We start from the raw sequence: 15,705 nt of genomic DNA on the forward strand, positions 1-15,705 counted from the left end.
ACATCTGCAATACCCATTGAAAAATAAAAGAAAATCATATCTGAGTTAATAAATTACCTCCATATATACACCTTACCATCAGCTCTAGCCTTTGTCGTTTAAGTGCTTTTAATTCAGAGGTTTTTCTTGTTAAGTGTTAATGCCCCATTTATCTCATGGTGTTCCAGGAGAATCAACCAATAACACACACACACTTAGCAGATAAGAAACCGATGATCAGAGTTAAGGGTCTAAGAGCCACAGCATATATTTCTGGGGTCAGCCTTAGGGCTCTGTTCCTAAAACCTTCCAGTCAGCTGCTAAGCTCCGCTGACTTCCCCAAATGTTAGCAACCAACAGACAAAGCACGTAGCAGCAAAGTTCCTGTCCTCCCCGACTTTTGAATTTCAAACGTTGAAGAATTTCTTTTTCATTTTAAGTGGCATCACTTCACTTTACAGTCTTACAAGAGCCCACAAACGCTGGCATAAATTATAAAATGCAGCAGAGTGATGGTGGAGGAATAAGGATAAAGAGCTGGGATGGGGAAGCATCTAAGGAATAAGTCCGTAAGATGGAATTAGAGAATGAGAGTTACTAGTGGTGCATGATAGGGCTGCGACGATGAGAACAGGGTGGAGCTAAGATGATGAGAACAAGCCCGGAAATGGTTGAAAAGGCGATGAGAGGAGGGCGGGTGAAATGATTTTCGCAATATAAATGGTCTTGTGGAAACGAGGGCAGAGTGCATTTACCCAGCTGTGAACAGTGTGATGAGAAAATATTAAGCTGAGTCATTTAAACAGTCTGAATAATAATAGTAATAATAAAAATAAAATACAGTTGATAGAGTATCGTATGGGACGGTAGTCTCCAGCTGCTGCATAAACGCTGAAAGCAGTTTAGCTGTTTATTTTTGAAGCTGGAAACTTAATACCAAATAACCAGTGGAGGTTTAAACCATTTTTCTACTTGACGCTTGTGTAACTAAGACACAATTGTTCACTGCGCTATTATTGACCTGTTCCATCTTAATGCACTTAGGAAACTTTGGCATTTAAGCTACAACTTTCAGTCAAGCTAGAGAAAAGCTCACTCTGCAAGGAGACCGGGTTTTCTTGGCATCCAGATGTACTGAGTGCCCAAATTCCAGGCAAAATATACTCTTGCTAAACTTACGGTACCGTACGAGACGGCCGGCAGATCAAATTTGAATATGATCTTGATTTTTGTTTATTTCAATTTATCATGAGTACTTATGTAACCAAACGGCTAGGAGGAATATAAAGTGCGGGCTAATTCTATTGCACCGGGGTTTCCGGGCAGTAAGTAATGCGTCCTATCCCTAATACACCATTCTGCCTCTGGAAGAGCCTCAGAGGAGGATTTAGAGTTAAACCTGGGGTTTTGATAAGATAAATAGAGGCTTCCTTAAAGCCTGAGCTCCGCCTGCACATTCAATTTATGATCAGTAGCTTGGGGATGGGACCGTGAGGGACACGTAAGCTAAAACTCAAGTGTTCAAAAAAACACTTCATCTTACTCAACAGGATGTATCATCAAGTAAATTTGATTGGTTGATCAAATTTCAGGTGAGATTGTAGTATCATTAGAGGGTGGTATTAAAGAAAAGACAAAATAAAATTATATCATGCCAGTTTACTTATTTCCTTGGCATTACTCTTGCACTGGTATTAGTAATATGGAAGTAAAAACCTGAGGGAAAAGTTGAATTAGTATTTTCCAAAATAAATTTTCCACATACTTGGCTAAAGCTGATATGAGCTGTAGGGCTCAGGGAGAGGAAAGGAGTCCTTAGCTATCATGGGTCCATCTGTCATGAGTTAAAGAGACCAGAACCAGGACGAAGTCGCGTGACTGAATGTGATCACTACCAATTTAAATACCCTCCACCCAGCCCTCCAAAAAAATCTATAATTTTGGTGGTAAGTTTTTTCAGTGTAGGGTAAGATCCTGTTTGTAGGGTTACCACAATAAGATGTTGTTTCCTACTCTAGCTAATTTTTTTTTAAAAGGCTTTAGATTTAAAATTTTACTAATAGCTTTCTGATACTTTAGTGTTGGCAAGAAGAACAGACAAATGCTTTATGGGAGATATAATCCTATAAGCATGGAAATTCATCTGTTGTATAATTATCTGAGTAGCTAATATATACATATAGAAAGAGATACAGATATAGATATACATAAACTCTCCATGATGCTTACTATTTTTCCCCTTTAGAGCGTGTTTCACCCACAATCCCCCACCCCATTCAAGGTCAGTATGATTTTTATGACTGTAGTTCTGTTGCTGGGTCATTCTCCATCATCTGTAATATGCAAAACACACAACGGGGAATACATATTCACAAAATTCACATACAATGGAAATCTTTTCTTTCCTTTAAACCTTCAAAAGAAAGTCAATCAATTGTCCCCACACCAGTTGATAGGCACGTAACAGATCTGTCATCTGACTCAAGTTGGTCAGTTGTTGGCGAGATGATGCCAAGCTCAGAAAGCAATTTTCTCTTCAGTTAATATGTATGACAGGTAACTGTGAACTCACATATTTGGAACACAGCCCGTTCTGTTCTGCAGCTCGTAAAAATACGATCCCTCTAACTGACCACCCTCATATTTGGAGGCTTATACAATCTGCATCTGAAGTCCTTGGTATTGTGAAAATGAATTTATCTAGTGCGGTCAAAGTTTGAACTCAGCCAGATTACAAGGACCTTCATTTTTCTTAAAATCTTGGCCAATTTGAGGGCTTTTCCTTTTAAACATAACTATTTTAGAAAACACAAATGAAAAAATAAGGTAGTCATTCTGTATTCCTTTTCATAAAACTTTCCACACACTCAAATTAAATTTCACCTCCTACATTACATTTAGATGCAAGCTGCAGCCCCAGCCTTCTAGCTTAAGGCTATTTAAAGGCAAATTGGCAAATAAAATTAAAACAATACAAAAAATCTGAAATGAAACCAACCTACCATTGAAATTAAATTCCAGAAAAGTGATTTGCAAATAACACTCAAAGACCTGAGAAAAAATGGAGAGTAGGCCATGCGGGGCCTAGTGTGGAAAAAATAAATCCAATTAAACAAGATTATTGTATACACTGTGAAAGAGTGTGCTCAGAATTAAAGGTAGGAAACTGATGTTTTTTTAAGTTTGAAGACGGATCATGTATCATTAACACTCGTCCAAACTAAAAATTAGGCCAAAATTGGGTGAGGATATTCAGAGTATCAATAATGTGATGTTTTGCGTATGTATGTATTCACATATATGCAAACTTATTTTAATTATATTTGCAATGAGGATTTCAAGGTTTTAAGGATCAACTAGACAGCTTAATAAAAAAGTTATTCTTAAATATTAAGAAGGGTCCAAACTATTTTTAGAAGAACTGTTGAATAAAAGTGTTCCCTAAAACATTAATGAAATCTGTTTCTTATCCCAGCTACTAAAAATAAGGCTTAAAATGTGCCTGTTTTTTAGACTTGACATGAAACTTAGTGTTCATGGAAAATATCCCATTTTGAATTTCTGACATGCCACAATTATTTTAAGACATTTGTCTTCTAGTGTTGCTGCAGAGATTGACACCATTTTATCATGTTGCCATCTTGCAAATATCTTGATGTGACAAACATATACATACGCATTTGTCCCAACGGATTACATTTTCAAAGAGGTCATGCTCCATCCAAGATGAGCTTTGAACGTTGTCACTACGCCTCTCTGTGTATCCTTTGTGAGAGCAGTTCTGCAGCCACAAACTCAAATATTTATCTGATCATGCTTTATGATGTATATAACATGGGACAAAATGAAGTCAGTCACGATTCACAAAGGACAGCTGTTGGATATTGAAAAACAGTCTGGACCAGGAATGGAGCATGTTGGGTTTTGTTGAACTTGGTATTTTCCTGCAAACTGAATTGTTGATTGGAGAATGACCCTAGTTTGATTTTACGTTGTAGATAGACTGTAGATAGCTTCTTTAGATCCAATAGTTCTAGAGAATATGGTTTGTCTCACTACTAATACTTTGGGCTTCTGCTGGTAGAAATTGAAAAGCTGTTCATGGAGACTTGGCATAGCTGATGTGCGAGGCCAATAGAGAAAGATAATGCCCTCTTAAGTTCCCTGTGTCTTACAAGGACTTTAACTTGTAAAAAAAAAAAATCCTTTTTTTTCTCTTCGGTCCAGTCAAGATGACAGCCCATGTGAAATGCAATTTTCCGTGGAAACAACTATTAACATATAGGATCCTTAACTCTTTTTACAGTGCCACTGGAGTACCAGAGTATCTGTGAAAAGCATGTCTGCCTCACTTTGGTCATATCTACAGCACAAAACACCTTCATTTAAATACCGTATATTATTATTTGGTAGAATCCTACGTCTCAATCCTGAAGTGCTTAAGGTGTCTATAAGCAGTCGGTTGATGCAAAGGTCCTTTTCCGTCCGCCCATCATAAAAAAAGGGAACCTTCCCCTCTTATGTTCCAGTAACAGAAATTCATGTTTAATTTCAACTGCTTCATTGTAATATCTGTCATTGGAGGGTCTCCCGCACCCCCACCCCCACCCCCACTCTCTACAAGGCTCATCAAGCTGACTGGGGATAAACATCAGAGTCGCAGCAGGAATGCAGTCCTAAACCCCTTCAAGCTGTGATTAAACAAAAACAAGGCTCAATAAATCAAATGTATTTCTCCCGGGTTTCCTTCATCATATTGCTTGATTTTCTGCAGTGATAATAATAATACTGGAATTACACCAAAGGGTAATTTGTATTGTCTGTGGCCAATCAGAAATTTTCAAATGTCCTTTCCTATTCAGCCAAAAACAAGACCAAAAAAAAAAAAAAAAAAAAAAATCAGTGTGCTTCCCTGCTTAATTTAAAAGATATACATAAATAAATAAAATAGTGTTCCATCCTTGATCTGTTTCTGATAGGTGTTTTTTCCCATTAATTTTAATTTAGGTTTATTTATTCTGAAATGAGTCCTGAATTGCATATATTTGCATAACTACCTCTGACTATATCGCTGCAGAAAAGCCACTGAATTGTAAAATGAGGAGTCAGCTGTAAGTGACTGAGGGAACTTTTCTCACTTTGTGAGGCTCATTTCCTGAGGCCTCTGAATCCTGGGAGGTGATGGTACTGCTCTCGTCTCCTCCCCATAAGCTCGTTTGTGCACAGCCTTTCACGATGGAAGTGCACCTAGAGATGCCTTCACATTTAGAAGGACCGTTGAGTTCAAAGGGAGGTGACAAAACCAGCTGCAGAAAGTTAAAACGAAGTGAAAGAAGAGAAAGGACAAGGACAAATTACCATCGTGTTGTTTTTATCACCTGCAGGTGAGGAATCCCCTTGAGTGTGGGACTCTCTGGGCCCCATCAGCCCATCCTCCTTCCACCACTGCAACTTTAAAAAAAATCAATAACCCTGGAATGTGTCTCACTTGCTTGCCTCCCATCTGATTATTTATCCCAAGTGAACAGCCTTTCCATTCACTAACCCCGCGTGGCGAGTGGGTTTGGGAAATGTTGAGATTATCTTCCAGGCTCAGGCTTTGCACTGGGTTTGTTCACAGCTGCTTGCCATTCAGTTCCTGTTTTTCCATTGATAAAACACATTGCACATGGCTGGGTTTGCATGATTAATACAGCTGTCTAAAGCTTTCTCAGAAAACAAAACAAAACCCCCCAAAATTAAAGTTTAAAAAAAAATTAAAATCCAACCCACAAACAAACCAGGCATGCAGAAATCTGAGGTCCACCTGGTGTGTTTCCTCCCAAAGGGAGCCTGGTGTTGTTACAGGCGGGCCTGGCATCAGAACAGCCAGATCCATCTCCAGTAAAAGGAGGCCATATACCTGCCCTCACCTGGCACTCCTAGACCAGACTCCACTGGGATGAAAGGAAACTGGGAGAAAAATCCTAAAATCAATACATGCTGTAAAGATAACAAGACAAGCCCTACAGCTTCATTTATTTTCTATAGGATGTTATCCCAGGTATCAATGAGAAAATGCCTCTTTTCAGCTCCTTATTATAACAGCAGTGCATTCTCCTATAATAATAACAATCACAATAATAACAATAGCTAACATAGAGGGTGGGTGTCTCCTGTACGAATAGAGTTCTGAGGGTTTTTGCATGTTTAACTCAATCCCCACAATCCTAAGAAACTAACATTCACCTTCTCCCACACTTCTTAATGATCAAAGTACACCCAGATCCCAGTCTACACCTAGGGGCATCCAGGCACATATGTAAATCTATAGCGCATTATAAATAACCATTATGTATGCATTTGCATTCATTAGATATGTGTCTGTCTAATGAATTTTAAACACTCATCTAACTTATTTTGTGTATTATAATAGTTATAATACACAATACTTTTACCTTAATATCCATACACTCTTACAAAGTCTATTTCCAGACATACTCAACACAGAGACTTATGCCCAAATCACACAGAGTTTTATATGAAAGCATTCATCTTTAAAAAACATGAGAGAGCTCTCTGGCATCAGCACATCTAATTTCACACACTTATTCAGGCTGATTTACATACACACCTCTATTAATCATGGATAATTACTAGCATTGTTCTCTTTAATTCAGTTTTTCCAACTGTGAAATGGGAAAGAAATTATATTTTTCATGCCTACAAGCTCAGAGTGTTTATTAAGTAATACACGAAAGAGAGCTTCACGTTCCTAGAAAGAAAGCATATTGAACTTAAAATAATCATGCTCAGATACACATACTTCTTATAATATTTAAAAGTACTGATATTTAAAGACACACTTGTATCAGATCGCCTGGATATTAGCTAGCTACAGGTTCAGTGTGGCTTCATTTTAGTTTGTGTATTACGGATTCTAGGAACGTCTGAAATGCCCACTGCTAGCAGGTTTAAATACGGAAATAGCCCAAGGCCAAATAAAAAACATTGTTTATGATTTTTCACCAATATGATAATAGTACACTTAGAGAAGCTTCACATTGCACCATTCTCTGTTGTGTGGCACGCGCGCGCACACACACGCATTCATACTTTCAGTGAGGACTCGTCAGGCACATTACCACCTGTCAGACTGAGCCCAAGTCATCACTCTTACAGAATCTGCCCTTTTTTCTGGTCAGAGGTGTAAAGCACATCCCAGGGAAGGTTTTAGTTTTCAAATACGTCTCTCCTTTCCCACTAGCTGGTGGGAAGAAAAGGGGCCTTGCTTTTACGAGTAGTAGTTGGAAGTTAACACAAATTCACAGCAAAATCACGGGCCCTGACTGACACACATGAAGACCATTAAGAGCTGACATTAGTACCTGATGCCCATCTCTGATTCCCTTACTCGGAGCAACGGGCTGACTTCCCCCTGATTTTCTTCAGTGTCTGGGAACCAAGTGGGATAGTTGTGCCAATACTTCACCGAGAATCAATACTTCACCTGCCAACACAGTGATTCCGACCCAACTGTAAAACAGGCACTTCTCAATGTTGAATCCATTTCTGTGCCTTACTCTTCTCAGCTCTGCATTCTTCCTACTGCTGTGTTCCCTAAACGTTTCCAGTCCTCTCCCTGTTCAAATTTGCCAGCAAGAATAAACCTGAAATGTATTCACACTATTATTTAAATGTCCAACAGCAGCCTGGAAGCGTTACCTCTCTCAGAATTTACATTTAGCCTCAAGCTAAATGGCTAGAAATCCTAGAGCGTCAATTTAAAGGTAGGAATTTTTTTGTACAGGGACTCTTCTCTAACGCCTTTTCCTATTTTCCTGGTCTGCTTCTGCCTTCACCAGTCAGACTTTCCCGGTGATCTTCCTGTACGTAGGCTTTGCTGTGCTATGTAGATTTCGAGAGCCAGTAGGGATTTGAAGATGAATATTTTTTTGAAAATCCCAGCTCCCACTAAATTTTAATTTGATGGAAATATTTCTCTTCTATGAGCTTTATGGGGAAAAAATCTTTCAAAGTAACAATTACATTTGGGGATTAAGTTTAAGTAATTGACAGTCTTGTCTTTTTAATTAAAAGGAATAAAGCTGCCTGAGAAGAGCTCAGTGAGATTTGCAGCAGGAAATGTTGGCATGATGCCCCAAAGGGCGAGAAGACCAGGATCTGGAATGGACAGAAAATGCTGATGCATGTCTCTCTGGTATTTCCAGTGCACCCCCAGCAGAGCTGGCCCCGGTGTTTGCATCAGTGTGCCATTTAGGGGGAGGGTAGCATGGTGCTATGAGAAGCATTGCTGGATGTAGCCAGGAAGGAGGTCCTTTCTTTGGGAGCTTTGCTCTACGTTCAGAGACATTGTGTGGAGCAAGAATCTTGAAGGAAATGGCACTACTTAGAGTCAAAAAGAAAGAATACATACTGTTCCAGGAACTCAAACATCAACAGTCTCAGCTTCTGACAAATGCCCTAGTATAGCCCCCCCCCAAAGTATAAACTTGAATTTTAGTCTGCCCCTTGGCTCTCTCTTTCTTTTTACCTGAAATTTGTATTCCTGCTTTCTGTACTTCTTGATTTTCTTTTTCTCTATATTTTTCACCATATTCACCTCACCTTACATATATACTTTTTCTTTGACATCCTTCAAATAAAACCAAAGAAAAAGTTTTGATAGTAATAGCATTCACTTCTAAACACTGGTTAGCAGCCATGCAAGCAAAGCCATTATCCCATCTATCTGGAGGACACATCTACTTCTGAAGAGGCAAGATACAAATTAACCTTAGTAACAACTTCCCTTATACAGTCACTCTATCCTCACAGTGGTCTTTCATCATCACAAGTCATTTGTAGGTATTAAATTAAACGAGCACCTCCGTAAGGGGGGAAAAATCAGCTTAAGTGGTCCCACCTTACATCTCCCCTTGTATACTGCTGTGAAGAAACACACCTGCCAAGTAAGAACACAGCATGACATAATGAGTTTGGAATTCCAATTTAAGGTGTTCATATGTACCCAGATGTATGATGGGAGTAGGCAGACCACTCACTAGGACTCCACTGAGAATTGTCAGCTTATATCCACCACAAGTCAATGGGGGGAGAGACTTTACAAGTCGTTTATCATGCTTCCTAATTGGACCCTGGGGAGCCAAGCATCGCCATAGTTTACTACACTGTTTTGCTTATTACTATGCTGATTGTAGAAGAAAACGCTTCCCACATCTCTGTAACACATATGTATGTTTTAACCCTTAGACATTACCACTAACAGAGTATCTTTACTATAAATCATAGCTGTCAGTCCATTTTACTTTAACTGTCCCATGCTTGTGACAATGGTTCTAAATTAACCACTCACTTTGCAAACCTTGCAGTTCCAGTATGATTTTTTAAACTGCCTAAAAGACACTGTTTGGGGCAACAGTAGCATCTTATGGGTTTAAAAAAAAAAATAGGAAATAGCTGTGTCTTGGCTAACTGTCCATTCTGTGTACCATCCCATCCGCTTTAGCCCACAAAGCACCAAGCATTCCCAGCCATGTTCTATGTTGGAAAGCTGCTTGGCCATCCTAAAATGTTTTCTCGATTATACATGTAGAGTTTGTATGACTTGGAAGCAGGGAATGTTTGAAAAACAGAAACAACTATAGAAAGAAAGGGAAGAAAGAAGGAGGGAAGGAGGAAGGAAGGGAGGGAGGAAGGAAGAAAAGGGAGGGAGGGAAGGAGGGAGGAAGAGAAAAGGAAAGAGAAGAGAAGAGAAGAGAAGAGAAGAGAAGAAAGAAAGAAAGATAAGAAAGGGAAGGAAGGGAAAAAGAAAGAAAAGAAAGAAAAGGAAGGGAGGAAGGAGAGATGGAAGGAAGAAATCAAACGGTATCTTGTGTGTTGAATTGCAAGTTAGAAAGTAACTTGGGAAATTTGTTCTGTTTTCCTCCCTGGAGTTCCAGAACACAGGTAAGTTCATCATTGAAAGCTGCTCATTGTTGCAATGCTGAAAAAGAGCAATCTCATTCATTAGAGGTTGGTCTTCCCTTAGAGAATCAACCCTCCCCTGCTAAGTTGGTTCAATTAATAGTGTGACTTGTTCTGTATTTACGTGTACTCTCCACTTGCTTTTGCTTTGTAGAGTTTCTTTTGGAGTCCACGTTTTCTTTTTCTTGAGATTTCTAACCCTTAGGAACACAAGAAAGAGACTGCATTCTTGATGGGCAGTGCAGGTAATTTCTGGCCCAGCTTACCTGACAATGTACCATATGTTGATTACACCATTCATTGGCTCAAAAAAATAAGTATCCTAGTACTTTCTATGGGCCAAACTCTGAGCGCCGTCTTGGGAACGACTGTGGAGAACAAGCCAGACACAACCTCTGCACTAATAGAGCCTACAGACCAGAGGGGGCAGTGGATGATGTGTTCAGCAGTCGCAAAAAAGTTTGCTACATTTAGGATACCTGTGTCGTATTCGGGGAGCACAGAACAGAGACACCTTAGCTAGCCTGGACTGATCGGGGCAGGCTTCCAGGTAAAAGGGAAGTTTAAAAGGTAGAAAGGAGGCCGGTGGTGGGTATTAAGGAGGGCACATATTACATGGTGCACTGGGCATTATACGCAAGTAATGGATCATGGAACAATACATCAAAAACTAAGGATATATTGTATGGTGACTAACATAACATAATAAAAAATTATTATTAAAAAAAATAAAGAAATAAAAGATAGAAAGTAGAAAAGAGAGAAGCAAACATTCCAGTACATACCAAAGTCTAGAATTCAGAGAGAGTTGAACAATATTAAGTCTAACTAATTTTCAAAATCTGAAAAAATATAATTTTTCCCAAATAGTTTCTTACTTCTCCTATTTTGCTTCTGGGCTGTTTTAAAAAGAAAAAACATGTGGCAAACCAGTGGGGTTAAAGGTAAGGGAATCCACATTCCCACCTCTGTTACCCTCTCAGGACAAGAAAGCATCTGTTGGCTTCATTGTACAGACGTGTAGGGATACTGCATACTGTGTGGCAGGTAGCGCTGTGCTGGACGAGTTTTCTGGAAAAGTGCGGAGCGCCTATTATCTGGCAGAACATCTAGAGAAAACTTTCAGCCTCTCAACAGGGAGATTGGATGGTAAATTTTAATTTTCGTTGTAGGAATGGTCAGGTTGTAAAGAGCCATCAGGATTTTCAGAACCTGGTGGTGATGTTAATTTGGAGTCAGTGACACAGCAGGAGTATGAATCACGGAGACTTCCTGGCATTCTGAGTAATAAAGTCACTTGGGAAAGGTCCAAAGCAGAACCGCCTTTACCAGGTTCTGGACTGGGGTGGTTAGTGCCATAGACGTAGGTCCAAGGGTAGCTCAGAGCATACCACCATTTTTAATCCCTTATCTTCTAACTTCCAAGAGCTTTAAAAGCCCTAGGAAATCTCATACATTCGTTATCTCTGCATTCAAATTCTGAAGGCCAGTTACCTTGTTTTATGGTACTTGGACACTTTTTCTTTATTTTGAAAAACAGAAACAAATGAAAACACACATTACATGGATTAAAGACGGTCTTGAATCCCTTAGAATTTAAATCTAAAATGTATTCTAAAACGGATCTGCAATTCACAATTTAGGGCTGGGAAATGAAAAGAGGAAGAAAACCGGAAAGGATGAAAATCTCTAGAGACCTACCCAAACCTGTGCTTTTAATCCTTTTTAGCAAGTCAAATAAATGAAGGCACAAACGGCTTTAAAATATACATAAAATGTATGTTTTTAAACATGGAAAATATAATCTACTTTGTACCAACAGCAAAGTAGATTTGGGGCTAGGAGGTAGTTCTTCATTAAATGAGAAGACAGGTCTTTAATTCCACAAGGTCAAAAGGCTAGAATCGTACCTACAGGTGCAAAGGGCATATTCTAGATGCAAGGGCAGAAGTCCTTGCTTCTTTCCTAAGACAGAAACCGCGCGTCCGGCCCTAATACCTTACTGACTGACAGCTGATTCAAATAAATTTACTTCTGGAGTTTTTCTAATCTTATATGTATTTTTAGGTGGAGTGACCCAGGGAAACCCCTTTATTAAACTTAGACCCTTGGGCATTCTCTAACATTTTAATTCATTGATTATTAAAAATTAAATTTCTCAGGCTAAATAAGAAATCCATAGGATTTGAGAAAGCTGACTTGCTGTAAGAGACTTAATGAAGCCCTCTCTTTATGGTGGGGGTGCCCAGTGAGTCTACACTTTCTGTAACAACCCGTATCACCACTGAGCAGAGCCCATAGCGGTTAGTCAAGTCACACACCTGTACTTACTGTACAGTGCAATTGTATCAAGCCTACAGTCAGAAGGACCTCATAAGCCCGTATAATACGTTTTTTATTGCATTGTCGTTTCATGTCGTTAAGACTATGTTCCTTATAGAAACTCGGCCTTACGTACTTTAGCTTCTGTTTGGTTTTTCTCTGTGATACCAGCCAGCTAAAAAAGTGAGAGAAAAAAATTCAATCTCCTTGTAACGATGTCAACCCAAAACCAAATATTATTTTCTTTTCCCCAGATTTAGAGAGTTTTTAAAAATACATTGATTTGTTTTTATAAATACTTCTCAATTCTGATAATAAATGTTATGCATTCTCATTATGGAAGAATTTGAAAAGATGTGAAACTATAGAGAAGAAAATAAAAATCATATACAATCTCTCTCCTCAGAGATAACATCATTAATATGACATAAACAAATGTTTCGTCTGACGGTTTGAGCTTAAAATATTTTAGTTAAGAGGCGCCTGGGTGGCTCAGTCGTTAAGCATCTGCCTTCGGCTCAGGGCGTGATCCCAGGGTCCTGGGCTCCCTGCTCCGCTGGAAGCCTGCTTCTTCCTCTCTCACTCCCCCTGCTTGTGTTCCCTCTCTCGCTGTATCTCCCTCTGTCAAATAAATAAATAAAATCTTTAAATATGTATATTTTTTAGTTAAAAGACCTAAGCCATTCTGACTTTCTGCCCTTTCTGAGGCCGGGCGTGTTTCTGTGACTTGCCCAAGCTCACAGCCCAGGCAGGCCCAGGAGCGGCCCTCCTGCCCCGGATCAGGGCTGTCTTCACAGCTACACACACACCCGCAGCTCTTCCAGATTCCAGTCAAACCTGACTCATCCTACCAGAGGTTTCCCTTGTGTCCCCTCCAGGACTTCCAGTGAGAGTTCCCCCTTTCAGATGTGGGAGTGCCTACATCCTGTCTCTAAATTGGTGTATTAGTATTTCCCCTTTTATAAGTTTGTCTCTTTTTAATGAAATGAGCATTAAAAACATTTTTTTCCTGATGCTCTTTACTGTAGAACACTTGGTTTGTAGGGGATTGGTCCATAAATTCATAAGAATAAACAGTGAGTCTCAAATATTTTTTTAAAGACTTTAGTTATTTATTTGAGAGAGAGCACGAGCAGGGAGAGGGGCAGAGGGAGAAGCAGACTCCCCGCTGAGCAGGGAGCCCAAAGTGGGACTCAATCCGAAGACCCTGGGATCATGACCTGAGCTGAAGGCAGACGCTTAACCAACTGAGCCACCCAAGGGTCCCCGTGAGTCTCAAATATTTTATTCACATTATACAGTAAGAAATTATGTCAGCATTAATTTTGGTTTGGGCTTATTCTTCATTCAACAAGAAGTTATCACCATATGCCCAGAGTGACAAATATTTGCCTAAATAATTCATGGCTCCAGCACACTCCTACATAGCATCGAACACGTGAAGTCCATTTTAAGGCAACTGTTAAGGGGAAAAGCCCTCAGAAGCATTTGAAAGTAAGTATAAGATTCCTTTCATGACCTAAAGTTAGGTAAGGGAAGCCAACTTCCTTTCTCAAATATGGATAACATACTAAGACTTCTTAGTTTCCCCCAGCCAGTTTGAGATATTCTCTTAGTAATTAGGATAATAGTCCTCCTATGGACTAACTAAGAAAATAGAAATCAGGGTACCTAACTGGCTCTCTCCACAAAGCATGAGACTCTTGATCTCGGGGTTGTTAGTTCAAGCCCCACGCTGGGTATAGAGCTTACTTAAAAAAAAAAAAAAAAAAGCAACAATAGAAAAAACAAAATAGGAATAGCCTTAAGATTAAAGTTTAGGGGCGCCTGGGTAGCGCAGTTGTTAAGCGTCTGCCTTCGGCTCAGGGCGTGATCCCGGTGTTCCAGGATCAAGCCCCACATCGGGCTCCTCCGCTGGGATCCTGCTTCTTCCTCTCCCACTCCCCCTGCTTGTGTTCCCTCTCTCGCTAGCTGTCTCTCTGTCAAATAAATAAATAAAATCTTTTAAAAAAAAGTTTAGACCTACTTCTCTATTTCAGCTTTTCCCCCCTGAACTATGCCCAGAATGGTTACTGTGATTCTCAGAGAACATTACTCCAGAGGTAGTAGGCATTAGGGTTTGTATAACATGAATACAATAAGTGGGAGAAAATAAAAAACTCCAACAATCTAAAGAGAAATCACAGGCATATTTTTTTCTATGTCCAAAAAACCAATAATAATAATACTTGTAAGTAGAAGTTGCTGTTGCCTAAAGCCTCTGAGTGGAGAAACCTGCGAGAAAGAAATTAATAACTTTCTAAGCTTGAAAGCAGTTTTGAAAATTGAATTAATAAATGTCCTGCTTTTAAGCCACTATAATAATAAGGGTTTTGTTTTTCAAAACTGTGACAAAAATAAATAAATAAATGTCAGAGCACATAAAACATAAATTCCCATCAAGGAACCTTACAAATGTTAGCTTCAGGTCTTCATCATCAGTGAAGGAGGAAGAGGCTGCATGTAGAAGCTTCTTCATTTCCATTATTAAATTTCTTAAGGATTTTAGCCCCATGCCTCTCTCACTTGTTCCAGGGAACTGGAGGGTAAAATCCCCAATTGAATTGGGACCTTTCCTCTCTTCTGAACATATAGTCTTAGTAGATCTCCCAGAAGGGGGGAGAAAAACAGTGCAATTAATCACTTGAAGTCCTCCAACTAACATGTCATTTTCAAAACCTAAGGCGCATCAGCTGACCAGCCTCATACAAAGAGTTGTGCCATACACAACGGAAGAGAGCATGTTCCCTTGTTCAGATGGCTGTGGCAGATTAGGTGTTCAAGTAAACATGGAACTAGAACAACCACACAAACAGTACAGACCCCAAAGCTCTGTACATCCTCCCCAGGGCTGGGAATGAGCGCTTAGAAGCAGGGAGTTCGAGGTAAGTGGTTAAGAGTCAAGAGTCAAAGCACTGAAAATCAATTCTTCTCTTTACGGATTTGTTGTACCCTCATCTCCTCTACCAGATAGAACTCAAAGAAGGCAAAATGCCAAAATTGTTCAGAAACATAGACTTAAACATTCCCTAGGGCAATAAGGGATTTTCCAGACTGTAATGTCTATAGAGTTTCCAGGGACGCATCTCTCTCTCTTTCATACCACTCACTTCAGTTTCTGGGCAGAGAAAGAGAGAATAAATCACACCACATCATGGAAGATGAGAGGTAAGAGGTCTTCTGGTCTTTGAACAATAAAAGAAGCTTGGGTTTCTATCTTCTAAGGTTTCAATTTTCATTAGTTAAGAGGATATTCTTTTTTTTTTCTTTTTCCTTTTTTCTTTTTTTCTCTTTTTTCTTTTTTCTTTTTTTCTGAGAGAGAAGGATGGGGGTAAGGGGCAGAGGGAAAGGGAGAGAATCTTAAGCATGTTTTATGCCCAGCACAGAGCCCAACTTAGG

General features: G+C 39.5%; 1 protein-coding gene across 3 annotated transcripts in view; it reads left to right on the top strand.

The window, feature by feature from the left end:
* The window catches only part of LSAMP (limbic system associated membrane protein), a 629,681-nt gene that overhangs the window by 599,787 nt on the left and 14,189 nt on the right, over window positions 1-15,705 (top strand). The window contains exon 7 of one of the 3 annotated variants that reach the window (XM_026493751.4): window positions 2,225-2,260. The exons of 1 other annotated variant lie outside the window; for it this stretch is intronic. In XM_026493751.4, the coding sequence (XP_026349536.1) occupies window positions 2,225-2,260 (36 nt within the window). Of the gene's footprint in view, window positions 1-2,224; window positions 14,061-15,705 lie in introns of those variants that run through there. One more of the 3 variants, XM_044382283.3, reaches the window with a different exon arrangement.

This window comes from Ursus arctos, unplaced genomic scaffold (assembly GCF_023065955.2).
Source record: "Ursus arctos isolate Adak ecotype North America unplaced genomic scaffold, UrsArc2.0 scaffold_4, whole genome shotgun sequence".
Classification (NCBI taxonomy): Eukaryota; Metazoa; Chordata; class Mammalia; order Carnivora; family Ursidae; genus Ursus; species Ursus arctos.